The 27,784-nt window shown below is 41.1% G+C and overlaps 1 protein-coding gene across 1 annotated transcript; it reads right to left on the bottom strand.

Annotated features, from left to right (window-relative positions):
• Positions 1-1,179: 1,179 nt before the first annotated feature.
• Positions 1,180-27,707, bottom strand: fhdc1 (FH2 domain containing 1). The gene is made up of 12 exons (XM_030049829.1): positions 27,557-27,707; positions 15,964-16,891; positions 14,136-14,197; positions 11,694-11,796; positions 11,385-11,470; positions 10,144-10,244; positions 8,961-9,031; positions 8,684-8,791; positions 7,971-8,041; positions 7,286-7,403; positions 6,474-6,638; positions 1,180-6,336 (listed from the first exon to the last, which is right to left on the bottom strand). Exons 2-12 carry the CDS (start codon positions 16,456-16,458, stop codon positions 4,114-4,116), a joined length of 3,603 nt encoding a protein of 1,200 aa, XP_029905689.1. The 5' UTR covers positions 16,459-16,891; positions 27,557-27,707; the 3' UTR covers positions 1,180-4,113.
• Positions 27,708-27,784: the final 77 nt, after the last annotated feature.

Genomic DNA, 27,784 nt, shown 5'->3' on the forward strand with positions numbered 1-27,784 from the left:
TATTATATCATTTATATAACACCCCAACTGAAATTGCATTGTTCACATGTGACCACAAAGACATTGCTTTTAATGTTGTATTGCCCTTCCCTTCTCCTGTGCTTCTGTCCAGTCCCACATCTTTAACTAATTTCACTTCTGCCAGCAAAATCATAGAGGCTCAATACCTCTGCTCAATACCAAGATTGTTAATCATTTTAATAGTACCGCCTTGAATATTTTCAATGCGGCTGCACAGTCTTAGATCGAAAATCATGAAACGTTTGTCATGAGACCTTGGGTTGGTCCACTGGCTGTCCCAGAGGATTCCTGGGCTTTGGCACGCCCTATCTGAAGATCTCAGGTTGGCTAAATATGGATTATTTTCTTCTTCTTAAAGCTCGTTCTGCAGGCTCATTTTGCAGTTTTTATATATTGTAATAACTTTTATGATTCTTGTCTTGCTTTAACATTTCTTACCTCTTGTTGTCCATGTTGTTGATTTTCTTTTTTTTATTTTTTATTCATTTGTAAAGCACTTTGGTAAAATGAATATACTGACATACTATATAAATAAAGACCATTATTATTGGTGGGGAAAAACAAAGCAGTGTGCACAGTCATTTTAGGATAAATGTAGATGGAGACCTGCCTTTAATGTGACCATTGAAGGGTATGATACTCTGCTGCTCTCTAGTGGTTCAAAAACAGAGGTGGAGCACCACTGTCTGCATGTTCACTGATAAAATGGGTGCTGAATTGTGTTGTTTGGTTGTGTGTGTATGTGTCCCACTGTAAATTGCAGTATATTTGCTTTAGGTTGACAATCTTTTTACTTTTTCTTGAACTTTTGTCCAGAAAATATGTGAAAATGATAAGTGTTTTTGTCTGTGTCTATCAAATCAAGCGATGTACTGCAGTTGGTGACCACCAGAGGGGGGAAGTGAGTTCGTTTCTCAGCACCTTCCATCACTAACCCCAGGAAAACATAAGATGAGATTTGATTTGATTTGTTATTTCACATAGTCATCAAAGCAAACTTTTTTTGCTATTTGCATTACAGTGGGCATAGGTGATTTTGGAATTACTATGCATTTTCAACATTGTGGTCTCACTATCAGTTAAACCAGGTTCAGCGTTCAGTGCAGTGTCTATTCTCAGACGGTGTGATTGGAAAATTCAAAAGACACCAAGCAAGCCTTCAGGTGACACAGCAACGTGATTTTATTGATTTCTTTGATATTATTGTCAGAAATATAAACTGCAACAGAGTAACATTACAATATGCAGCCCTGTGGTCTAGTGATCATAGATGATCATTTGCTCCAGAGAGTGATCAGAGTCTTTCTTTTCCATTGTGAGAAAAGGCCAAGCAGAACCAAAGCAGTACAGCACCTATTAGGTGTGAGAACTACAGCAGACACATTCTCATCACAAAGAATCACATTAGAGGACAGTAGAAAACACTCTAATTATTCATTTTTTTTTTTTTTTAGTGTACAAAGGGCACCCTTAGGAAGTCTATGTCAATATAAGCAATATTTGCTTATGTGGCAAAAGGTAAAATGTTTAGATGGAATACATGAATTACTATATAGCAAATGTGCAGGTAGCGTAACTATTTACCAAGGCCCAAAACATTCAGTCTAAGTGATTTAATGTCACCATACTGTGAATAACAGCATTGAACAAATGGCTTACCACCATTTAGACTTAGGCCAGGGGTTGTAACTTAGACTCTGACATGATTTGGAGTTCTCTGACTCTGTGTTTTCTAGGTTTAAAGGGCCATTAGTCAGACTTTACCAATTTTGTTCTTGTCCCACTAGCTATGTCTCTGGTGTCTGGTGCTGTCTCCTGCCCTTGGTCTGAGTTACTATGGTAACCATCCCATAACAAGGAAATGGTGGAAGGGCAAATAGGTATTCAAATTCCACATCAGCCTCCCTGTTGTAAGCCAGTCAGACGTAATGTAAAGGCCACCCATTGCAGTGCCCCGGGCTCTTAAAGAAGATAGCAGCAGGGGGCATTGTGGGATAGACAAAGGAGGTCTCTCCTGGCATGAATAGGGTGCAGATGATTGGGGCTTCTAAATTGTGGTCCAAGTCAGGAGAACAGTAGCTCTACAGTTCCACTGTGCTCTTAGATGTAAAAGGTATTGTGTCTCTGTTTCAAAGGCCCAACCCATAATTCAAATGTAAACAATTAATGTTTTCCCGCAATCAAACACGGGTGGGAGACATTGTCTCATGGTCAAAATGAGAGATAGATTTATGCTAAACACACTATGCAATATAGTTTGAAGCTGTAAAGCTTTTTTTTTGTTTGTTTGTTTTTTTTTAGCTTGTAATGTTTATAAAAGGAATTAAATAACTTTGAGTTATGATGGGTTAAGAGGGCAGATTATTTTCAGTCTTTCAGTCAAACTCTACAACAATACAATGATTTCACCCAGTTTATAGAGGGCAAAATGTAAAAAAAAAATCAGAATCAGGGTTTTAATTTCAAGCTGTGTGCAGCCCACAAACAGCAGTATATGACACTGGGCTCTTTTGTACCTTCATTTGCATCACAGAGCAGGAAGAAACATACAGCATACCAACACACTGTACATCACACTCTAAAACCGTGATCTAAGATATCAATGCCTAATTGTGAGCTACAGGCCTTGAAAATGATATGTTATCTGAGGTCGATTATAATTTTACACTTTCTTTTTTGTCAGTCCTCGCCTTTATCACTCTTTGCCCTTAATTTTATTTAATGCTATGTAAACATAAGGATAGTCAGAAAAATACTATGTCTTTACAATATTTACAAAGTGAATTACTATCCAGCTGAGAGATGATTTAAGGTGTGATGGAATGTATGAAAGATGTCTACTCTGATTTCCAATCAGGGAGTTTCTACTGGTGCTGGAACGGCTACATCAAGCTTTAAGGCAATGCACTGTCGTGTGTTGTTGCCATTAAGGCAATGGCACAATGCTGTTTGGAAGGCAAGTGGTGTGAAATGTCAGTAGGGCTGAATAATGACCAGCTGTTGTTAAGAGAATCAAGACAGGTGTAGGCCTACAACATATATGAAAAAACTACATTCACTGCAGGAAGCAGTGTCATTTCACAGAGGCATGTTCAGTGCTTTTCTTTCATAGCATTAGCGTTAATCTTGCATTGGACCTATATAGGAAAAAAATTCCTACATGCATTTCTACTCCATGATAGTATGGAGGAGTTCTAAAACATTTACAAACTTCAACTACTGATACATACATACAAAAGGCATGAAAAGTACCATAGCTGGTATACACTGAGTGACCCTATATTCTGTAGCTATATACTATACCAGGGAATGGTAAAAAGTGACATTGCAGTTATATCAAACCGAATGATTGGATTTCATCTACTGATTTATCATGCAGAACTGAATGGATTCTATTTCTCCCTCTGGTACAAGGCCACTGCTCTCTCTCTGAGGTATCAAGCAAAGGAACCAAATAGCAAACAGCGCAGTACTCTATGAGAGGATGCAACAAAGCAAAAAGACGCATTGCCAGCAGCAAGGTAAGCTACAACAAACCTTGAAACCCTGAATGAAAGACACTGAAACTCAGTCTCAAATTGTCAAAGCTAATTAGCAGCATTATACTGTCAGTAGTATTTTACCTACAGTTACATCAACCATCATCACAGACAGTAGTACAAAGTAGACAGCTAAGCAGGCAAAAAAGGCTCCTGTGTAAAAAGTGAGATTTGCCATTTGTCAGTTTAGCTACCACCCGCTTTACCCCACCTCCCACCCCACCCCCCACCCCCCCAAAAAAGAAAATAACAGGAAGTTGTGAAAAAATAAATCCTTTGTATGAACAAAATTGGAACATATGGAGCAGTACATTGCATCTTCTTGTTTGCAATTCATAAAACTGATATGAACTCAGCCAGTGGAGCAGTGGAGATAGCTTAGTTTGTTGTTGTTGACGTTTTTGTAACAGATTCCAGTCTTTTGCATCATATATTAGGATATGTTCAATGTCTGCACTGTAAATGGGGAAGGAAAGCAAATATCATTTTACATCTAATGCAGGATAAAGTTATCTGTTTTTCTTCCACTTTCTCAGTTTAATTTAAAATCAAATTACTTCCAGCTTGGCTTGGGGCTTCTGCTGGTTGTCACAGAGTCTCTAGATTGGGTGGATTTCTCAGAAAAGCTATTGCTCTTCCGAATATCATCACGCATTGGTGGTGGGGGAGTCTCGCTACGATAGGTACTTCGACTGGTTGCCTTCACGCTTTGCACCCTACGCAGGTTGGTCCCCTGAGGCCGCTCTTCACTATGGGTTGGGTGCTGCCCACTGGTTGCCATATTGTGAACTGGAGGGGATATTTTGTTCTGTTTGACAGAGGCTGTCCGAGCCAGAAGTGAGGGGCTACGGGAAGGGGTGGAGGGGACAGATGGTGGACCAAGTTCCTTTTTGGTCCGGGAAGAAGAGGCTACAGTATTGCGGGCAAAGCTGGGCACATCTGAGGTGGTCTTGGCGACCAGAGTCTGTGAACTATCAGAGGAAGCCCCAGCCTGGACTTGGACCTGAGCCTGGGCCAGGGCTCTCATGGTTGAGCGGCACATCTTCTCTTCAGGTGCTGATTTGGGGATGTTCCTCAGAGGTTTGGCGCTGGGTTTGTGGAGTGCGGACTTTCTTGGGGTGGAGTCACGTGCCCATCTAGAAATGCTGTTTGTGAGGCCACTTCCCCTCTGGGTTTTTGACTCATCAGGGGGAAGACTGGAGTGTCGAGGAGGCCTGGTGGTTTTCTCACTCCTTCCTCTGGCTGGGGTGCTCTGGTCACGGAGGGGACGACGTGACTCACCGCTGTCATGACCCAAAGGTCTATCTGATCGCTTGTTGCTGCCTGTCCTGGTGAGCTTGGTGATAGGCACAACTTTCCGCATGCCCTGGCTCTCAGTGGCGGTCAGTGTTCTGACACCACGGCCCCCACTGCCCTTAGATGCTTTGGTGGCTTTATTTTTTGTGTGCATTGGTTTTCGATTGCTTGATGCTGCATCTTTCTCGCCAATCTGCTTTCCCTCAGCAGTGTCACAGCTGTCTGTGTCCCACTCCTCAGTGGTCCCAGAGGGAGTTATGGATGCTATATCCACAGATCTTGGTGCTGAAAGCTCATTGGCTGAAGTTGAAACAGACTGCTCATTGGTAGACATGGACTCCAAATTAGAGGACAGAGAGCTTGGATCTTGCTGGCTCTCCTGAACATTGTTGCTGTCAGTGGGTTTGAAGTCGGGGACCACTCCCTCCTTCAGAGGTGAGGTTTCAATCTCAGAGTAATCCAAGGTAACAGAACAGTCTGTTTCTGTGCAGTCTAGTATATAAAACACTGGCTTCTTATTGGATACAGAGGTATCTAGCGGGAGGGGAGTATCACAGGTTGTTGATGAAACTGTGCTGTTTTCCTCGTCTTCTTTCTCTTTGTGAGAGGCCACAAGCTGTGTGGGATGAACCACTTTCCCTTCCCACAACGCCTTTGCATCTGCCCCTCTTTCTAAAATCTTGTTACCTGGAGAATTGTCCAAATCAAGAATCTTGGGTGAAGACTCTACCCCCTTTTCCAAATCAGTCACAAAAACATCCCCCTGGTTGACAAAGTGCATATGATTACTGTTATTGTTTGGACTAGGCAGTTCAAAGGCTTGAGGACCACGAACCAAAGTATGCTTCTCCACACTAATATTCATGTGGCCTGTAATTGTTGGGTTGGGTAGTTGGGTGGGCTTCTGAAACACACAAAAGGGGCGAGGCAGAACACTGCCCTCAGACACAGATGAGAAATTATTGTTGTTACATGGGTCCTCATTAGCATTTAGTCCTGAAGAGGAAAACCTGGCCAGTGGGCTAATGGGTTCTGTTTCTGCATGTGGAGACGTTACTGTGACTTGTCTGTCACGTTCCAGCTCACGGTTGTCATCCTGGGATAAGAGCCAGGGGGTAGTCCTCCGCTGGAGGGGTCGGCCAGACCGAGGTAGGCTGTTAAACTTTGAAAAGTCAGTGGGATTCCCAGTGCCTCCGAATAGCTCAAGGTATCCCTGGAGTTCCCGGTCGGCCATGGTGGTCATGGTATGTCGGTGGCGGCGGGCACTAGCAGAGCGTCCCAGTGGGCTATGTGGACTCTGGGATCTCTGCTGGAAGAAGTCCAGGAGGCCTTCCTTGGTGAGCATGTCCACATCATTCTCACTGCTACTCCGACCAAAACCCCCACTCTGGTCGGCACCGGACCACGCAAACCTCTTTTCCTCCAGCTCTCTCAGGCGTCGCTGTCTGGCTGCCTCTTTCAACTCCCGGTCCAGGTTGTCCTGAGAGAAAAAGGAATCAAGATAGACAGTAGCAGGCAGGGAAGCAATATAACAGTAATGTCAAATGAAACCAGATGACAATAGCATTCAGAGATTTTTCTGACCTTGAAAGTCACCACTGTTAATTATAAGCTCACCTTCACAGCCTTCTTGAACTTAATACAGAAGTCTTGAAAGATGCGGAAACACTCATCCAGCTTGAAGGTGTCTTTGTCTTCACAAAAGAAATCAATGAGAGCATTCCCTTCCTTACGTAGATCCAGCCGACGTCTCTTCAGGTCCTGAAGGGTCCGTGCTGAATTCTGAGGCAGGTTGACAATCAGATATTACAATAATATTATTATTGTGTATGGTTTAGGGATGTCAGGAGAACTGATAATTCAGTACCAAGTCAATGCCAATAGTCCAAAAATACAACAGTACTTGTTTTTTTACGGCACCATAGGTACTGGATGTATTTATTTCGATTTAGCATTTATTTCGATTTAGCCATCAGCGGGTCATAACATATTCTTCCAGAACTGACAGGGACAATATACATATGACTTACACTTGTTCAAGTGTGCACCAAAGAAGAGACAAACAAACATAAAAGATGGAGCGGCAGCTTTGCCTTGGCTTGTCCAAGAAACACAGCAAGACTCATGTATTGAAGTATTTTGCGTTCAAGGCAGATGCTCAGTGGATAATACTAATTTGGAAAACAAAATATGCAAACAGTGCCATCACTGTTTTCCTGTTAATAGTTGTTCCTTTTTCTAATTATGCATAAGCCTACTTATTTTTCCATATTTTTCTTATGTCTCTGCTGGATACTGCTATCCTTTGACAGATTCAGAAGCATTTCAATGTAGTCTTCATACATTTTCCTTTGGGAGTCAACAGCAGCCAACTTTCTGTGTTTGTGTGAATGTGTATAAAACAATTTACTTCAGGAATGCTGCCCCACCTGCAGAAAGGGCTCAAGCTGCTGCAGTAGCTCCTGGTCTCCTTGAACCTTCTCCTCGAGCGATCTGGTCCTCACATACAGGGATGAGAACTCCACCTCAATGTTCTCCACTGAAATTCTACATGGGAATATTATAGCAGACACGCATAGATTAGGATAATAATATGCATAATCACTTCACTGACCTGCAATTCTCCTTGATATAGCCATATAGGCATAATTTTTGACAAATCTGACATTTTGTTGAATGCGGTGGCATGCTCTAAGATGGTTAAGGTGAACAAAGGACCGCTACAAGAGAGGCTGAGTGAAGAAGAAGAAGTGATGTGTTTGCATATCCTGAGGGAGAGAGAGTAATCTTGGCTCTCTGATGCAGGGACTGTACTCTCCCACGCAAAGATGACCTTGCGAAATTGACAGCCTGACAGCCACCGGGGGCATACTGCAGTCTAAACGGCACTCTCAAAGTGCTGCTCTGAAGTGGGACCTTAGCTTGAGTAGTAAAATATGAAATTACCGAATTGTTATTCACACCTTCCATCATTTACAATATACTGAAATGTTTATTCGTTTTCATGATTATTTTAGCAGACGCCAGTAAAACAATTAGGATTGCTTATTAACGACTTCATCATATAGATAAGCAACACTTCTGACAGTATAATGCTCCTCAAGAGCTATTTACCTGGCTGCACTCTGGACATCTTGAAGTTTCTCTGGAAACTTGAGCAGCTTCTCATCTTTCTTCTTTGCCTCCTGTGTAAAGAAAGAAATTACACAATTACACCCAAAAATTACACCCAAATTATGGAAACACGATAAAGTGGCATCATTGCTGTGTGAGAGACTATTCCTTGTTCTGTTATGTAACTGCTTTCGGGCAGCCAACACTTGCTCTTTTCTTTTTCCTGTCACCATCTGCCAGTTACCGGCCCTCTTGCAATATTAATCCCATCTTGTGCTTGGACACAGTTTACTCAAACATTGCTGCTGTGAAAGATTTTCTACACAGCATATTCTTTGCAGGTGACAGATAGATCTTCCTTACTGTGCCATGGACAAAAATAATTCTCACATTTCCAAATGTTAAAGTTACAAATGTGAAGTTTTGTGTGGTTTTACTGCAGACTTTCCAGTATGAAATATTTATACTCTGAAATTGGCCACTAGCTGTTACACAGAGATACCTGTGCATTACCTCCAAATTAAAGTCGCTGGGATACTTAAGCCTGAGTATGCGGTAGCTAGACCTATTCAGTAAATACATTTTATCATTATGGGGGAAACTGGCACAAATATATGTTTATACTTGCAAAAACACACCAAATGTTTATGTATTAGTCTCTATATAAAGGGTAGACTGTATATCGCAGAGGTTTAGTGGAGACCGTCACTCACCAGAGCAACAAAGTGCAGTAAGTTCATCCCCGGCTTGTTGGCCTTGGTGTCGGCCAGTGAGAGAAGGGATGACAGCTTGAATCCCACTGCATTGCCTGCATAGCCACCCTGAGGACCACAGGAGGACAAATGAACAATTTTATAGCCATTAAGTCAGACAAAAAAGAGAAGAGATGTGGAGAGAGGAAAAATAGTGAGTGCACTAAAGACAAAAGAATAGAGGGATAAAGAGGATTTAATAGACAGTGCAGAGCGAGACCAAGACTTGTGGACTTACAGCATTCATGATGTTTCCAGCCTGCAGCACCAGATGCAGAATGGCATGCAGCTCCTCACAGTTCATCAGCTCTATAGGAAGAGATCAATACAAACTCAATTAGAGAGTGCACAGCAAAACACAGCATCCCATTACACACTACTTCACATTCATTTGCCACCACACCGGACAGCTATCAGCAGCTAATGACACTGCATGCCAAATTCAGAGGCAGCAAAGGGAAAATAAGCCTCTTCTTTTTTGGACCAGCTGTCCCTTAATGCAGCATGTAAACACTGCAAATACTGTCAATTAGTATTGTCACAAAAATTATCCTTCATATGTCCCCTGAAACATTTAACTGAAAATTCAACCCTGCAGTGCAGTGAAAGGGCCACGGTGCTGTAGAAGAGAAATCCAATAAACCACAGTGCACGAGGTGAGAAACAATGACTCAGCTAAAATGGCACTGAGAGCCTTTGCGACAGATCAGAACAGAAGCCTGCTAAAATATTTCCACAATTTCTTGGGACAAATTGCTATCCCCAAAATTTGCTGAGATATTTGGAACGGCAGTATGTGTGTATGTGTGTGTGCGTGTATATGTGTGTGTGTGTAAGCCATTTATGTTACTGCATGGATTACAGGTTCAGTGCTGTACAACATTTTAGGTTATACTCAACATGATTCATTCAACATACATTATTGCAGTACATGAAAGTGTTAAAGACTCAGAGCAATGACTACAAATTAATTTTCTGCCATTGTTATTCAAAAGCACCGGCTCACCCACACTGATAGTAACACACTGTGCTGTGCTGCAGTACAGACACTATACACTGAATTTAAATTCAATAACACTGACAGAGGACAGCAATTTTTGCAATGACTTGCAGTAGCTCATGATCATTACAATACAGCCTATTTAAAATTACAGTATTCAAATAGTAAAAACAGTAAAAGTATTCCTTCGAAAAAAACTACATCATATACAGTAAAGCGGACTTATCCTTGCTATCTATCCTCGAAAATACTTTATTACTCTGTGCCTACACAGTCCCGTCTCAGGTGACACATTCCTGATCTTTGTTCACCATAGCTGACAGCTCAAATATCTGGGTCACCTGTCTGAGTGCATGTGGGTGTGAGTGTAAATGTGCATGTGTGCGAGTGTGTAGCAGTGCCAGTGCCAGCATGTTATCACCTTTAGTGGCCACACGGATGACATCGATCTCATGGCTCATCACAGCACAGGAAGGGAAAAACTCCTCGCGGAGGACCATGGCCTCGATTCGTACCTCAAACCTGTCACAGAGCAGAGGGGTGTCACATTCACAGTGATTTAATAAATTAAAGGGTCGACTGACTCAAAAGTACTGTACGTACTGATCATGGTATCATGGGCCAAGAGCAGGGGAATGTACAGCAGCGAGGCAGTTACATTATCATCTGGGTAGGATGACAGGGATGGATCACAAGAGGAGGGATCGGTAGCAGAATATTAGTTGCTATATCTTTATCTAAAGCCTTGCCGTTATATTGAAAAGTGGTGAAATTAATGAAGAACAATGTTAGGTTTCTTACTTAGACAAGTGAGATGTTCAGAGCTTGTTTCATATGCTGTAACTTCTCAGAGATACAGAAAAAAGTATTTTTTGAGAGGGTTTCATTACCCCAAGGGCTGCAGAACTTTCCTAACACATAGATGAGCAGGCGAGTCATTAACTTAAGTTAAAACCTGAAATTCAGCAAAACTGGAGATACAGGGTTTCCACTGGACAGTGACTATAAGTAATTTTATTACTGTCTGGAAGCAGTAATTTGTTCTACCAATCAGTATATTACTTTTCTCAATACTGATGACTGCATCCTCTCCTCTCGAGTAAAACAAGGATCAGTAATTCAGCTCTCCTGTGCCATTCTGCCTGAGTGATCAAACTACCCAAATAACAACAACGTCCAATGCCACTGCCATCCTCTCTGCTCTGTAAAATCAGAACAGTGGCAATACTTCCACATGGAGGGGTTTGACTTTTCTACCATTTTGCACTGAGGTTAGCTTTGCCTGTGTCAACTCAGCAAATGATGACTAATTCTGAGGAAAATAATTAGAAGGATAGTGCTTGGATCGTGTTTTTGAACAATTCAACTTTAGTCTGATAGTTACAGGGAAAATAATAATAACAAGTATAAATTTATTGTATGGCAGCTGGAATACTATTACTGAAATTATAAGGAAAAGTATACTATTGTGATGTGTTGCCACTCAGAAAACTCAGATTGAACGCTTTTATTTCAAGATGGCATGTAGTCTCTTTTCAAATTTGCTTTTCATATTTGTAAATGTGAACATCAAAAATGAGGCAAGAACCCTCTTTCTTTTAGCACAGCTAATTTTATATCTCACTTTCATTCCAATGCACACTGCAGTTGAGATCACCTTACCGTGGCACCTGGATCAAGAGGTACATAAAGGAATCAACAAGTGTCAACTTGCTGGGATCTCCTTTAAATGCCTGCAGTTTCTTGATCTGTGAAGAGAACAGAGACAGATGCTAAGCAGCCTCTACACTCTTTTATTCCCACAAGAAGCTTTGTCGAGCTTTGGTGTTATATTTAAAAAAAAAAAAAAAAAGCAAAAAACGGTGCCATTCATAGCTGGTGAAGTAAACGCTGTTCTTCATACAGACACACACACACACACACACACACACACACATCTGCGCACGCACACGCACACACGCACACACGCACCTCCTCCATGTCAGGCAAGAGCTTTAGTAGGTCTTTGAGCAGCTCTGCTCCATAAATCTTGCCGTCTCCTTGTCGAATGTCTTCCACAATGGACAGGTTCGACCTGGAAGACAGAAGACACTTCAGTTCAGTGAAGTTCAGCGGTAAATAGCACTGGTGCTCTCTTTCTACACTCTCTTCCTCTCTGTTTACACAGGACTGTAAATCCAGCACTTCCTCAGAGCAGCACACCAATATGTTACACAGATTTATTAACAAGCAGAACAACCCAAAAAATATTGTCCTCCTCCGGTGAAAGATTCAACCAGCTACAGCATGTGAAGCACAGGTACAGATTTGCTGTTAATATGCGGCAGTTTTATTATGATTGCTTTGGATCAGTTTCAATATGTAAAACTCGGAGCAAAACGCCAAAATGATTTGCCAAAATCATACCATTACGGAACACTTCATTGCAAAAGTGAAAATTCAAGTCATTGCCTGCTCACCCTTACACCTGACCTTTGTATATAACATAAGACACAGTGAGGGAGCCAGAAGTGCCTCATGCACTTCTCCAACAGAATTTGTAATGACAGTAAAAGTGGTCTGAAGCCAAAAAATTTCACTATGGGTCCAAAACTCATACCCATTTGACCCAATGATGTGAAAAATACAAAGAGGACACTCAAATGTTACATGATAACCGCGATATGTAACGTTCCCATTATCTTACTTTTAGGATTCACTGAATGCGCTGAATAATTTTAGATGTATTTTGTGTTTTGGACACAAACTCTATTTGTTATTGTGCTGTGTATCACAACAGATGCCACTGGATTTATTTAGTCAATATGTACCTGTACAAAGCTCTATTAATACCCCAATTAAGCAAATCTAGAAGTCCAGAGTATCAAAAGAGAATGCCCACTGTACATAATTTCAAAAAGGTCACAAGAAGTTGAGACTGAAATCTACAATTGGAGCAGAAAACCTTTTTTGTGTGTATTTTGAAAATGTTGTGAAAATTGAGCCAAAGCAATCACAGCAATGTGCAAGAGTGGACAGTTTGTATGCAACAGGTTATAATATAAAGAGTGATATTAACATGGAGGTCGGGTGGAAAGGGGCAAAGAAAAACAAACACTGATGTCATCGGCCCCACTCAGTCCACAGACTGAAGCACATAGTGGCTCGTACGACAGTCAAATGTCATGAAAATATGGTGGGAGGCCATGCAAATGGACTGCCATGCAAACAGACACCTTAAACACGTTCTGTTACAATGCACTCCACTCCAGACTACCTGTGTAATGTAATGTGACAATGAATTGAGTTGAAAAGATTTCTTGAACAATGAAGCATAAACTTGTCTTTTTAATGAACTTTATTTTCTTTGTTATATTGTTATTTCATACACTTTTTAAAATCTTTTTTTTTTCTGTAAAGTGTCTGAGTTCCAACAAAAGAACTATACAAATAAAATGTGCTAATAATATAATAATTATTATTATGCTTATCATTATTATTATTATTATTGTTGTTGTTGTTGTTGTTGTTGTTGTTGTTGTTATTCTTCTTCATCTTCTTCTTCTTCTTCTTTGTATTATTATTATTATTATTATTATTATTATTATTTACCATGTCGCAGCCAGTGTGCTGAGGCTGCCTGTGAGGATAAGTAACACAGATTTTGACCCTTATCTCCCAGAATTGTGAAGTCACTAAACAGAAGTTTCCTCAGTCAGGCCATCCCACACAAAATGACACTGAAATATTTGTCAAGATACCAGAGGAATGTTGTGTCGCTAGATCCCGGCTTTCATATCTCTTACATAAGTCCGGCGGCAGCACAAACAGCTACAAAGCTACAGAAGTTCCCATGTACTCAAATGCAGGATGTATAAGTGATTGCAAAATCTATTTTATTATTATAAATCATCAGCTGTATTCTCCTCAGTCTGACTGTCAATCTCTCTCTCTCTCTCTCTCTCTCTCTCTCTCTCTCTCTCTCTCTCATATATTATCTCTCATATATCATTCTGTACATGAACATGGAGCAACATAACATGGCAGTCAAAGCCTGTGCACTTGGCTAAAGTCTTCAATAGCTCAATGCAGGAGCCGTGCGTGCTAAAAATATATATGCTCTAATGTGTTGGCTGCTTTGGATAGTGTCTGCCAAATAGTACACATTAATACACCAGCCCCCTTCCTCCTACACAGCGCTGTGCTCAGTGCTGGAATGGGATGGGAGATGAGGCACTTTATTCTTCAGAGTTATGGCCTCATGTTCTGGACTTTCAAACCTTATCACCAGTTAAACCAGTTACACAACCGCATTGAGTTTCTCACAAGGCATACTATTTCCTCCCTAGAGTTATCAATGGAATATACACATGCTCCACTGGGTTTTATGTAAGCCATTCTCCCTCAGGTAGCAGGCAGAAGATGAAGACTTACTTCTTGAACTGCTTGAGGAAAATGCCCACATTCATCCCTCTTTTGGAGTCAAGGATGCTGATCTGAAAACAGATGAAAGATATTGAGTTGATCTATGATATTTTACTGTAGATTAAGTTAGACACAGCCTTGACACAAATAAAGAAACAGGAAGACAAAGTGTCAAACAGACATGCACAGGCATGCGCACATGTATATGCAAACAAACCCCACACCCTTTCCTGCTTCCAGTCATTGCTGGCCATTGGCCCTCTGTGTGATACCTGCCACATGACATAACCCTTGGTCCCAAACAGTCACCCTATAGGACAACTGAAATTTCACCTGGGCCACACGTGTGGTTCACGCCACCCTCACTAACAATGGCAATTGTTAGCTTGTACTGCTTTACTTTAAAAGGTGAAGGTACAGTAAGTTCTCAAAGAGAGTCCTACTCAATTACAGCATTTAAATGGTATTTAGATGCAGCTGTGGCTTTTATTATAGAAGGTAAGTACAGTCACTACTGAAAACCACTGAATTTACCTTCCCCACATCCTAACAACGCATTCATGTGATATTTATTGGCAAATATAATATACTGTTTACCTGACAATGACAATATCAAAAAGCAAAAGATTCCACATCATATTATACTACGATAGGAAAAGATAAGCAACAGTTCGCATTAGAGATACGCATCTGTTTGCACAGAAGTTGGCTATATTTGAAACCCCCAAGGGGCCGCTTAGTAATATCCAGAATGTTCCCTGCAAACTGCTCAGACTTTGAGGTTTTCCAAATGCAGTCACTCCATTGTGGGAACACAGAGGGGACTTATTCTGTGACATGAGTCTTCCAAAAGCAATACCCTCACGCGGGTATTGCTTTACAGTTCACACGTTACTCTCCAGGAGTTCACAATGATGCATGGTGTGCACACAATTGTGTTGAATGTGTACCCAAACTTAGTGCGTTTTTCTACACCCTAAAGAAATGCTGTAATTTGGCACCCTTTTGAGTTACCTGGCTTGTCCCAGCAGGAAAACTTGAAGTATAACTATATCACATTGTGCTCTGCACTGAATATGAGGGTAGGTCTCCAATCACATCTATGACGCATTCAGCACCAGACTTGACCAGTGTTAGATGGTGACTGCATGTTCTGACTAATCAAACTACACATTTTCTGGCAGAGACTCACACTGATCTATGTCCTACCCCACATCACAATACTGGAATCCACCAAAAATAGAACACAAATAAGGGTCAGATGAACACACTGTCACCCATTGTTGTCACCCTTAAGCCAATTTCTCAAAATATAAACACTTGAGAAAACAATTATTTGAAATCTTGTATCTATAAGGACCCTTAATTTAGCATGCTCTCCAGATCAAAAGTGTGGAAACACAATCATACCATGTGAATAGGAGCACTCTTGTAGCCCCTTGTGATATGCATCTTATATAATTGTCTGTTGCATGGGGGAACATGTCTCAGTCCCAAGAGTGTAATATATATTGTTGGGCTCTGAAAGGTGATTGTATGAGCAAGTGCTTTGTGTTGAAAATAGTGATTTTCCAGTCAAAGTAGACTATAGGAACAAGCTGTCAACTGTTCATTTCAGCAAAAAGAGGATTGAGGGACAGTCACTTTGTTACCACCAAGCCTACGCTCCATCCACGCCTGTACAGAGTGAGGGAGTGTTTTGTCCTCTTTGTCACTGTCAAGGCAAATTTTATAATGTTTCCTTCACAATGCAGTTCCCATGTAAGTGAATGATGCTGACAGTGTTGTGCAGCTGTGATAAAGTGACTGTCTGCCCATCACTTTTGCACCCACTCACCTCGTCTTTGGCGCTCTCTTTGAAGGAGCGGGACCTTCTGACCCGGGCTGAGGTTCCAGAGGTCGGTGTGACCCCCCGTGTGGCCATCAAATTCTCATCCTGTTGTCCAAACAGCTCCTCCACAGAGCGTACGTCGATCTGGTACTGCTGCTGCCGCACCGCCAAGGTCCAGATGTTGGGCTTCCCGCGAACCTTCTCCTCGGGTATCGGCTTCCAGAAGAAACTCCGCACACGCCGTTTCTTCCGCAGGTTGTGATTGATAGAGATGGTTGGTGGAGGGGGTGGCGGTGGGGGTGCCCCTGGCGGTGGGGGCGCCGCAGGTGGTGGGGGCGGCAGAGGGGGAGGAGGGGGGGGCTCCATGCTGGGAGGTGTCAGGGGTGTCGCTGAGGGAAGGTAGGGTGGAATGAGTGAGTCCAGACATAGAGGAAGGGTCAGAGGTGGTGGTGGAGGAAGTGGCGCAGCTGCTACCCTCGCTGCTACAGCCCTCTGTTTCATTGGTTGGGGATGGACAACTCATAACATGCATCACAGTGTGCCACAAGGCAGGGCCTGGTCCCGAGGATAAACCGTCAGCATATGAGCTCGATAAATGATCACGGCAGGGGTAGCTTAGTTCATAAACTGAACAATATATTTAATCAGTATGTCTTTTTCTCAATTATTTTTAATGGACTAGTAAGCTTTGTTTTAGTTCTATCAATTAAATTCTGAGGAAACTATAAATGCAATCACTCCAAACATCAAATGGTTGATGCAGAATAAGTCCCCTCTCTGTTGGAGGGTGTCCCTTCATCTAGTCACAATGAAGGGAGCATGTTCTTTGATTCTGTCCATCTCCATCACTCAGCTGGTCATCCATCGTGCTGAGCGGGGCCTTTGAAGGTTACCTCCCAGGGGAAGGGGGGCAGGGGTGGTAATGGCCATGGACCTGCAGGAGAAACAAAACAACACAGGACAGGATTATACAGAAGTAGTCATGCATGTTGTCATGGGCAATCTGAAATTAGGGGAAATTAAGGGGTGGTACAGATCAAAAGAGATGGGGTGTTCAGTCAAAGGAGCTCACAATAAGGGAAATGGCTAATCCTATTGTTTATTTTTAAGGTCTTTGAAGTCAGGCTCTGGGGTGTAAAATGGTCACTGACATTTTATACAGAGCATTTGCTTTTGTCATAGTGATTGGTATAATTTTCTTTCTGAAACACTTCTTATTAGTAGGCATGATAATACCTAACCATAATAAAATAATACAAACTTAGACTAAGGTAATATATTTTAATGTCTACAAATGCTCTCATTTTAGGTGACAGACATTCACATATAAGTTTTATGCTGTGTAGTGTGCTGGTTCTCAACTGGTTTTGCATCAGAACACACATTTCTCAAAGTCACAACTGATTGTTTTATACAACAAAGTAGCCTACTCGTAATGTAAGCAGCAACAATTTCTGGCTGTTGCCTCTTAAAATAGAGGCACCATATTATGGACAGTCAAATTTTCCTCCACTTACATACATATATAATACAAATTTTATTTTGTCTGAGTGTTTAAAATGACATCTGTTGTATTTTCAAAAATCTTAACAATTAAAATCCTTCTAATCAGCTGATTTGCCTCATTGTGACTGTTGTGGCAATGAGGACTTCAAATTTATTCACTAAGCACCCTTGAAACTAAATAGAGGTTAATTGCAAAACATTCTATAGGTTATTATTCTTATTCTGAACAATGGTATATTTGCACAAACAGAGTCAAAAAGTGATACCTGCCCCTTAAAATAACAAATATGGGCCCTCCACCATTGGTGCCCCAGTGGCTTGTTGCATGCTGGGGGGATGCAAGTTCTGGGACAGTGGGGTTTGTACATTTTGGCCTGAGGGTAATGCTGGAGGAAGGGTCATGAGGTCACCAAAACTGACAGGGTACATCCTCTGAGTGGCATCAGTGTAGCTTCCACATTTTATAGCCATCTTCCGAACAGATAGAGATATCAGAGATATCATAGGAAATGTAATGGTGACACTAAAATCGCTAAGGTTCATTCCCTGGGGAGCATGGTTATGCTTAGAAAATTATATGGCAGTCTATTACATTTAAAGATATGCTGTGTATGAGTCAAATGTTTGGTCAAGGGCAGCGCTGGAGGAGAGGTCATAGGGACACAACAATCAAGAGGTATCTTCATCTGGGGAGTACAAATGCACACACCAAATATCATCCACTGATTACATTTTATGACATCTGAGGTACAATGCTGAAATTTGGCCTGATGGTGCGAGAGGAAAGGTCATGAGGTCACTGAAGTGACAGGGTTCATCATCTGGGGAGCATGAATGTGTTCATCAAATTTCATGGCAATCTGCCCAATAGATTTCAAAATATAATGCCTTGAAGCTAAATGTTGAACAGACAGACATGTGGACAGACACACAGACGAGCCAACAATATTTAGGTGTAGACGCACAAAAATCTAATTTTGCTTGTATAGCTATTAAATCTCTTACATACACTACATAAGTGGTCAAACTAGCATTGTGACTGGAAAAACACAGATGTGTTATATCATGTTCATGAGTGCCGTAAGGGAGACAGACACTTTCAAATGAACAGACAATCTCCCAAACATCCAGACTATCCCAGTTTGAAATTGCAGTCTTGCAAAAAAAAAAAAAAAAAAAAAATGGGAAAAGTAAATGACACAAAAATAGTCAACCCCACTCCTTCAACCTCAAAAATTTAGATTTTGAAAATCCTAATCAGACCATAGCAAAGCAAGTAGCTATGTTTTCCACTCTTTGTTGAGTCAGTAGTGACACTGTAGCTCTGTGTTGGAGGAAAAGTGAGTGTATTTCAGGACAACACATCACATCATTCACCCCACCACCCCCCCCACCCCCCACATGACTATAGCGATCTGATACTCTGCCCAGACTAAACAAAGAAATGGATAGCAGCATTTCCAAAAGAAAGAAAGAAAGAAAGGAAGAAAAAAGCAGGAGGTGAATATGAGGTATTAAGGTGAATGAGTGGAAAAATGTTGCTTTGGGTACCTGGATGGTAAGAATTTGGCTTCAGGAAAAACCCTCTGATTCAAGCTCAGTCAGTATATAATCTATCTGAACACCTTCAGGGTGGGTTCTGAGCGCGATGTGGGATTTTTATAGGTATCAAACACTGTGTGAATGGCCACTTTCAGAGGCTTTCACACACTACCTCTTATACAACTTTTCACAGAATGTCACAGCGGTAGACTCACAGTAGTTTGTGGCCTGTCCACTTGATACCCAGCGATCTTTACTAATTAATACAGTCAACGTCACAAATGGCCTCATGTTGCCAACATCAGCATGTGTGCTCAGCTGTTGGACCACACCGTCTCTCATGTCTAATTCATGGGACTTTGAGGGGCATCTGACCCCACACTGAGTCATCTCCCTCTGCGACGCTGAAAGGTCCCAACACAAACAGATGGTGTGGGAGAGAGGTGAAAACAGAAAGGGTTAAAATGTCTGCCACCTCGCTGACTGCTTTCATCTTTTTTTCATTCGCTGTCATTTTTGCTGCATAGTCAGCTGCTTTAAAGTTGAGCACTCACACTCGGAGACACCTTGCAGTTTTCCTGCCTGCAGTGTGGAGGTGTAGTAAAGCAGACATCTGAGAGGTGTTTATTCACTTAGACTCTCTCTGAAACGTCAGCTTTGTGATGGATAGATTATACTTCATATTCTTCATATTTTAAACTACATGAAAAGACTAAAACCAACATGACATGACTAAAACCAACAAGACTTCAGCAGACATAATTTGCAGGACATGATTTACAGCGGCGGAAGCACAGTTGTCTGTAACCCTATACAGAGGAGCCCTGAGGGCGAGAATACAAACCGTGAGGCTGTTTGAATGACTGTCTCCAGATTCCTCATCCACCTGCTGCTCTGCAGGGACACAGACAGATTGTTGGTCCCCTTCAAAAGTCCACCTGTTGTCAACCCTGAGGCATTTCACTCCCATCAGTCTTCATTAGTGACAAAGGTTACCACACCCAGCGCCATCAGGCTCTGAGCGGTAAAGCAGCCTAGCTTACCGAAGGTCAGAATTAAGATGAGGAAAGAAATGCTCCTTACTAGAAATGTTTTTAGAAGTAGAAGTAGACAGCTTGCCAGGTATGCGCATAACTGGCATCAAATTCTCTTTCTCTCTCTCTCTCTCTCTCTCTCTCTCTCTCTCTCTCTGTGTTTTTTTATTATTGCATAATAAACCCATCCTCCAGACTTTGAAGATATTTAACTGGAGGTGACAGTCATCAGGAATACAGGAAACCACCAAAACCAAAACAAGTCAATTCTGCACCCACAAATGTGTCCTGGAGGTCAAGGCAACACTGCCTGTTACAATCCCCCGCTGCTAACTTCCAGTTCAATTTCCTGAGGGCTACTGAAACCCCGTCGAGCTGAGGTCTTTCACTCACACCGTAGGGGCAAAGGGCGGTGTTCACAAGGAATCTAGCCAATCCTGCACCATCATCATTGCCATGGAAATGCTTGTTAGCAAAGTGCGGTTTTACGCAGGACCCAGTGGGATGATGGCTCTGTCACTGTAGAATGTGTTTGTTTTTGGATCCCTCCAAGCACACTGATCTCCTCTAGTCCAAAAGCCAGTTATGTTTTAGATTATACTCGTGATACAGAATCATTCACCTTGAATATACTGAAATTCACCTTGTTATTCTGCATCTAACACGCATAGAGGGAGAAATGACTGTACAGAAGAAGTGAAGTGAGGTAAGGCCCTTAAGAATAGTGTTGTAGCATAAATAAGCCACCCATAAAACTCAATAAATTTTCTCCAGGCAGTTAAATCAGGCATGCTAATGCTGGGGTAAGAAGCAAAAGAGCATTTTAGAAAACAAATGTGAATACACTCTTTCTTTCACCACTTGGATTGTGCTATTCTCCGTAGCGCAGCAGCTCAATATGTTTTCTAGGCTTACCTGCTTGAATAAGACTGCATTTCCACTTCGGTATGGTCTACTTAGTGCTGGCTTCTCTTTCTCTCTTGCTTCTATGTCTTGTTTACAAGGGACACGACACACAATAGCACTGAGAGTTGAGCATATTCTTCGTGTGAGCATGGATACACACACACACACACACACACACACACACACACTGCCCAGACTGCTACTGCCCAGATACCAAGACAAAAGGTGCTGGCTGCCAAAAATTCCCTTTCACACACAGAGGATATGAAATGACACCTTTTAGATGCGTGTGGCAAACAGAGACAAACATTTACTGTACAGCTGTCCTTGGCAACAGCAAAGGTACCGTGGCTCATTATTCAGATCAAGCGGAAGGTGACAGATTGCAGCAATACTTCTTCTTTTTTTTTTTTTTACACAGAGCATTGCTGTATAACATATTCAAGCCATACTTATCTGGACTTTCATGACGACTTCTCCTACACCATCTACCTTAGAATATGTCAACACGTCTGACAGCTGAGATCTGAATCGTTCAGCGACTTGTCAAATAAACTTACCATGTACAATAGTATTTTTTTTCCTGACATTCACCTCTGAATAAACTGCTCTGGCTGCATTTTGCGTTGTTCAGACAAAATGTGTCAAACAGGCAAAATGTTAATATGTGGTGAACTGTTTTGACATCTAATTACCTCATATCAAATCTTGTGTCAAACATATCCAACACACCAACACCAACATCCCATAAGCTAAATTAACAGTCTAGTTGAAAATGGCATGAACAGGGCATTCATTATGCAGGAAATCTCGGATTTATCAAATATTCTGAGAGACTCAACACTTAATACGTTTACTTCAATTTCCTAATTGAACTTTGGAGGGGACCAACTGAATATATTATTTAGGTTCCTATGAATAAAGTAGCCCCTCTTCCATGCTGCTGCTTCGAAACTGCTGCTGTCCTATAAGCAAAGGCACTCACCGACGCTTACCCCAAGGTAAGACACCTAGAATGAACTTCTAATAAAATATTCATAACCTAGGAAGTAACAAGAACTTGACTGGCAAGCGAAATATAAAATATATTCTCTGTGAGTTCACTTCAAAAAGGTAGACAGCTATGTGGATGGTTCATATAAAATCTATCTATCTGTGCTGATGTAAAATGAATTAACTCTTAATTCAAGTGAGATTCCTCCTCTGAGGGATCAATGACTTAAAAAAAAAAGCTTTCAGCCCACTCCCTAAATACAAAGAGATCGGGATCTCGTCTCTGTTTGAGAAAATACTTTGTTGAATGTGTCTGCGCTCTGTCCACAAGCTGCCAAATGGAATCCATGATGGGATCATCATGAGAGTCTCCCTTTATTTTCACTCCTCTTCTCAAATTTTCTGCCTATCTCTTGACTGTTGTTCAAACACTGTCTGCTTTTTCATGTGAGTGCTCCAAGTGTTTTTTTTTTTTTTTTTTTTTTTTTTTTTTATCTCAACTCTCCCCTAATTCAATCCCTGATGAGTGAGAAAGACTGTTAATTATTGGGGGCCAAAGAATATATTCTGTTCTGTTAAAGCATTATTTGATCTGAAACTTCACAAGAATGCTGCATAATAAGCTGCATCTCGTATTGAGGCTAGCCGATTTGCCGAATTTCCAGACCAACTTCCTCCGAAGACCACGTGCAGTAGGTTGTTCACGGCGGATTAACGTGGCTGAAACAGAACTCAACAGTTCTCCACTCTCAAATCTGCAAATCGGTTTTCAGAAGATTATCAGAGGGTTGTTATTTGTCTACAGCAAAGAATGAAATCCTAATGAGGCCAAGGTACAGTACGTGGCACTCCACACCACAGGAAACTAAACCCTCCATATTGACGCACATAGATCTTCTCATCACAGGTTTATCTTCCAGTGGTCAGCTGAAAAAGTCCAGTCTGTCAATTTAGGTCTTTCTTGCAATGACAGCAACATTAACTATAGTATAAGTCATTGATTTAGATTTCTTAATTGATTACAAGTTGCAAAAAGATTCAGCATAGAACATCTTCATAAAATCCCCAAATGAAGAGGGAGTCTGAAAAGAAACAAACAGTTAGAAGCATTAATCTGCTATTTTGATTTGTGTCTGTTTATGAGATTTTTTTTTTTTTTTGTAATTCATTTTCCCTAAAAACTGTCCCCTATGTTCATCTGACACGACTCAAAACTGGCCCACAATTCATTATCGTTCCTATAAATAGACTGCAATTTAGTCTCTGAGCATCATAGTCCCATTCAGTGTGAAAGACAGGCTGTCAGCCGGAGGTGGCAGTAATGACTCCTTAATTCATTTTCTATTTCATGACTGGCCTGATTATTAGCCTCTCAGACCCCCATCCCCTTTTCTAGCTTTTCTGTAAATAAGTAGGGACTACTGAAGAGAGGATTTACACGTCATATGCTTAATGTTATAACGTACGGTACTTAAAATAAATAGAAGCTACACACTGGGCTGTTTTTTTAATAGTGCATGATAAATGTTAAGTATGTACTGATCAAGTTGGCAGACACAATAGCAGCAAATTCTCTCAATGTCTAAGTCCTGGTGAGTTATGTTAATGTTCTTTTGTTGATCTTATGCACTGTGAATGAGGTCTGTTACTCAGAGTGCGTGAAAGATAATCACCACCATATTGCATGTCTGATTTTTCTCACTGACCCTTGAAGATGGGAAATCTAGGAAAACAGAGGCATGTCTGTGGTTAGCTTGGGTCATCAGTATGGCTGAATCTGAGATTTTATTCATGAGTGCTTATGGTAGAAATGTGGGTTTCTGGGCTATGTAGTACAGTCTGGAAAGTCCAAACACTTGGGAAGCTATTTGGGGCACTCCAAATTCTGATGAATGATCAGATCACATCGAGGGAGACTACAGCACTGTATTCAAAATTTACTTTTACTTGTTTTTATTCATCATTTTGTATCTCAGCATTTTCGAAGTGAACACTTTCTCCTAATAGATGCATCTTGAAAGTTGCCGATGAAATGAAAAGCAAGCACAGGGTTGAAATTAGGGTTCGAAAATAAATCTAGAAAAAAAGGTCTACCAAACCAGTTACAGTGCATTACAACCTTCCCTCTTCATTATCTCTGTAGCAGCAGGGACACGCTGCACTATATCCTGCAAACTGCTGAGGCAGAGAATTGAGAAGTGACATTACCTCAGCCACTGCATCATTAATTTCTGTTGACACAATGAGGAAATATTAATAATATGGCATATCTTAATATATGAGCATTACAAGCTGCAGAGCACCAGTCACACTGATTGCATAAGACTATCACAAATCATACTACAGCTTACATCATCAGCTCTGTGTCACAGGGCCCCAGTGCAATGCTGTATTTAAAATACTGCCTGGAAAACAGGCTATGTTAGTGGCAATATATCTTCACAAAACATGCAACATGCAGTATGACTGTTCAGTCCCAACCCCAAAATGTACCAATCCTTTCTCCAGGCTTCCTGTTGTAACACACACATCTGCAGTCTCAAAGAACTCAGACGATTTTGGAAAGACTGTGTGCAGACACAGCAGACCTCAACACAACATATCCCCAAGCTTAGGATAAAGCTGCTAATAACAGTCTGTGTCTGAAACACCGTTTTTCAGAATGAAAAGATTAAAGCTGCCATTATACACAGTGCCTGAGTCTGCTCTGTCATTGTGTGTACACAGAGGATATATAGATAGGTTCAGCTAAGACTAATATGAATGACTATCTTGCCTGTAACATAGGTTACAGCGTTCTGTCAGCTAACCTGTAACTGAGAAGGGCATTCTTGTAATCATATGGCTGAGAGTAAAATCTTTGCAAATCTGATTCAAATAAACAGGGATCTATGCTGATCCTCTTAACAACTGACCAAGCAGAAAAAGGTTTTGCACACTCACGCGTGCTACAAGCGTCCCAATTAAGACTCTTGTGGGTTAGCAGTGGTTTGCTTAGACGAAATAGGAACAAAACTATGCCACACACAAAAAAATAAATCTTAGTCATAATGCCACAAGTGCCTCAAACATAGTTTTGAACTTCTCAGAGCAGGAACATGTTAAATTAGAAAAAACTTTGCATCTGCTATTTAAAAAAGAGGAAAGTCATTATACAAACAAATAAAAACCAAGAGAAACAAAACCACTGAGCCAAGGTAATGGAGTGAAGGGATGAATTGGGACAGGGTATGCCATCAGCTAGGCTGCAGATCAAAACAAAGCTTTGAATCTTTCCCTGTTTGTTCTTTTGTTAACAGGTGATCAGTGTCTAGCCTGCAGCAGACCACTGTTCCTGTATTACCTCTGGCACTGGGCTCCAATTGCTGGTTTAGGAATCCAAGCCTGGTAACAAGATGAGCTTTAGAGATTTTACTGTTGTTACTACTGTTGTTGTGCTTCACAGTCTTGCTTACTGTGGATTTAAACAATTATTTAGCACAAAAGCCGCATGATTAAAAATCATCACAGCACCAAGCACAGGCCTTGACTATAATAACACAAATACTACATAATCATGTAAAAACCGACTTAATAAATGGCCTCAATCAATGTTATTAACAACAAAAACTTAAGTAAGGTGCAGGTTATTATGATGCACAAACACGAGAAAGGAGAAAATAAGGCAGGTGTGTTGGTAGCCATAGAGACAACAGCAGGGAAACATGGAGGGAATGCAAACATGTTTGCATGGCAGTGGGGAAAACTGCATGCCCAAGGGCATAGACACAGCAGGCTGCATGAGAATACACTTTAATACCTGAGAAACACCACTTACAGGCATCATATACACATGGCTCACATTACAGACTCCCAAACAACAAAACAGAACAGCCCGTAAGCAAGATTCATAAATCCCCAAACAACATTTATATTGATAAACACACCTGGGATATTTGAGGAATCTTGTGTAATTATTTTAGTACTGAATTGTTAATCACACAAAACAAATCTATATGCCAGATATCATTCACTACGTTTTTTTTTTTTTTTTTTTTTTTTAAGTTTGCCACATTAACACTTTTTTTTTTTTTTTTTTTTTTTTTTAAGTCTACTTCATTGTTGTTAAGATTTTTTTTTTTTTTTTGGTAATGTTGACATTTATTAGAAAGTTAAAATTGGAGAGGCAGGCGGCAGGCAGAATAACAGATTTGATGCCAGATTTGAATCCAGGACATTGTGGCCTCATGACATGTACCCCAGCCAACTGAGCGACCAGGAAGACCTTGTTTTCTCCATCTCTTCAATGTATTTTTTAAAACTATTTGTACATTTGTTTATTTTTATCACAAGTTAAAATACCATGTGTAAGACAAGAGCAGCTTTTGGACAATAAAAGACATTTAAGTTGACTGAAGTTGGAAACAGCTATTCAGCCCCTCCCGGCTCCCACACAAATAAATCAAGTCCCCCAATATCTTCCTCCCTGGGATGACGTCAGAGAATTGAGTTTTCCATGTTAGTCTCTGCCTCCACAGCAACGGGGTGATACCACCCTCCCCCTTGACCTGACCCTTGGAGAAACTTTTTTTTCACTGGGGTATTGTTCTTAACACTTGAATGGATTGCCCTCTAATTCATCTCAGCATGTGAAATAGCATACAAAAGCCAAGGAGCCAGGGTCTGAGTTCAGAACAAACCAACAGAGGCAGAGTTACAAAGCCATACATGTTGAACCGTGGGTTGGAGGGTCACCGTGCCTCCATTCGAACTCAACATCCAACATCCACCACATGACTAGGCTTTATTTTATCAATTAAAGCAGATACTTTACATTTAAAAAAAAATTGAGAAACACAAAAAGGTCATCATTCAATTTAAAAAAGGAGGATTATGCAAACAGGCAAACTAACCAGCTACACAAACCTTATCCAATCATTTGATAAGAAAATCTCTGTTGACTGGAAATGAAAAACATTTAATGATCACCAGATCACAAGATCTGCTTTAGCTGCAACATTTCTTGGCTAAAGTGGTTTGTTTTAGCAAATCCCCATAAAACAAACTAATAATTTCACTCCACAAATAGAAACCTGACACCTATACCCTTGCAAAATGACGACATAAAAGTACAACTAATTTTTAGAGACCTTTAAGACCTTTGAATGCAAATGTCTGAGGATAGAATTATCTAATATTTTGAGTAATGAAGCAGCAACATTTTCCTGGCAAATGACATTTTTTTGACAGTTTTGTAATGCAACCCCTGAAACACTGAGATCAAATTCTTCACGCTGTCTGTTTTTATTTACACTGCAGGAACGTGTATGCCGGCGGATGATACTATTACAAAAACTACACAAAATCCTCACAGTGATGCAATTTTGTATCCCAACTGCATTGCAGGACAGCCTGTTGTCACCTTTGATAAACGCGCAAAAAAAAAAAAAAAAAAAAAAAAAAAACAATAGCAGCAAGGTTCATGCTCGCAGCCCACCTTAGATGATGTAAAGATGGAAAACGGCTCCACACTCTTGAACACGATGACTTTTCACAGGTCACTGCTTATTACTAATGCACACTTGTAGTCCGGAACATCTGCCTCAGAATGACAGGGATAGATGTCCTGCATGACTTACCGTGCGGATGAAAGGGCTTGTTCTGAGGCGTAATCCGCTCGGACAACCTTGGAGTTATTAGCGATACTTTTCGGAGGAGAAAATCTGTATTTTTTTTTTTCTTTTTGCCCGGGTGTTGGGTTGTGAGTGAGCTGTTAGGGTCCAGGCGAGGCTTTTACCCCGAGCCCGCAGCAAACATTGCAGGGCGGCGGAGCAGCAGCAGCAGCAGCAGCAGCAGCCAGACGGCGG

The sequence above is a fragment of the Myripristis murdjan genome, chromosome 1 (genome assembly GCF_902150065.1).
Source record: "Myripristis murdjan chromosome 1, fMyrMur1.1, whole genome shotgun sequence".
NCBI lineage: Eukaryota > Metazoa > Chordata > Actinopteri > Holocentriformes > Holocentridae > Myripristis > Myripristis murdjan.

Excerpts from the sequence above, each read along its gene's own strand:
- fhdc1 (XM_030049829.1), bottom strand. The coding sequence starts at position 16,458 with ATGAAACAGAGGGCTGTAGCAGCGAGGGTAGCAGCTGCGCCACTTCCT. Across the intron at positions 10,245-11,384 it reads CTCTTGATCCAGGTGCCACG|GTTTGAGGTACGAATCGAGG; the intron begins GTAAGGTGATCT and ends GCTCTGTGACAG. Across the intron at positions 6,639-7,285 it reads AGCTTGAGCCCTTTCTGCAG|AATTCAGCACGGACCCTTCA; the intron begins GTGGGGCAGCAT and ends AACCTGCCTCAG.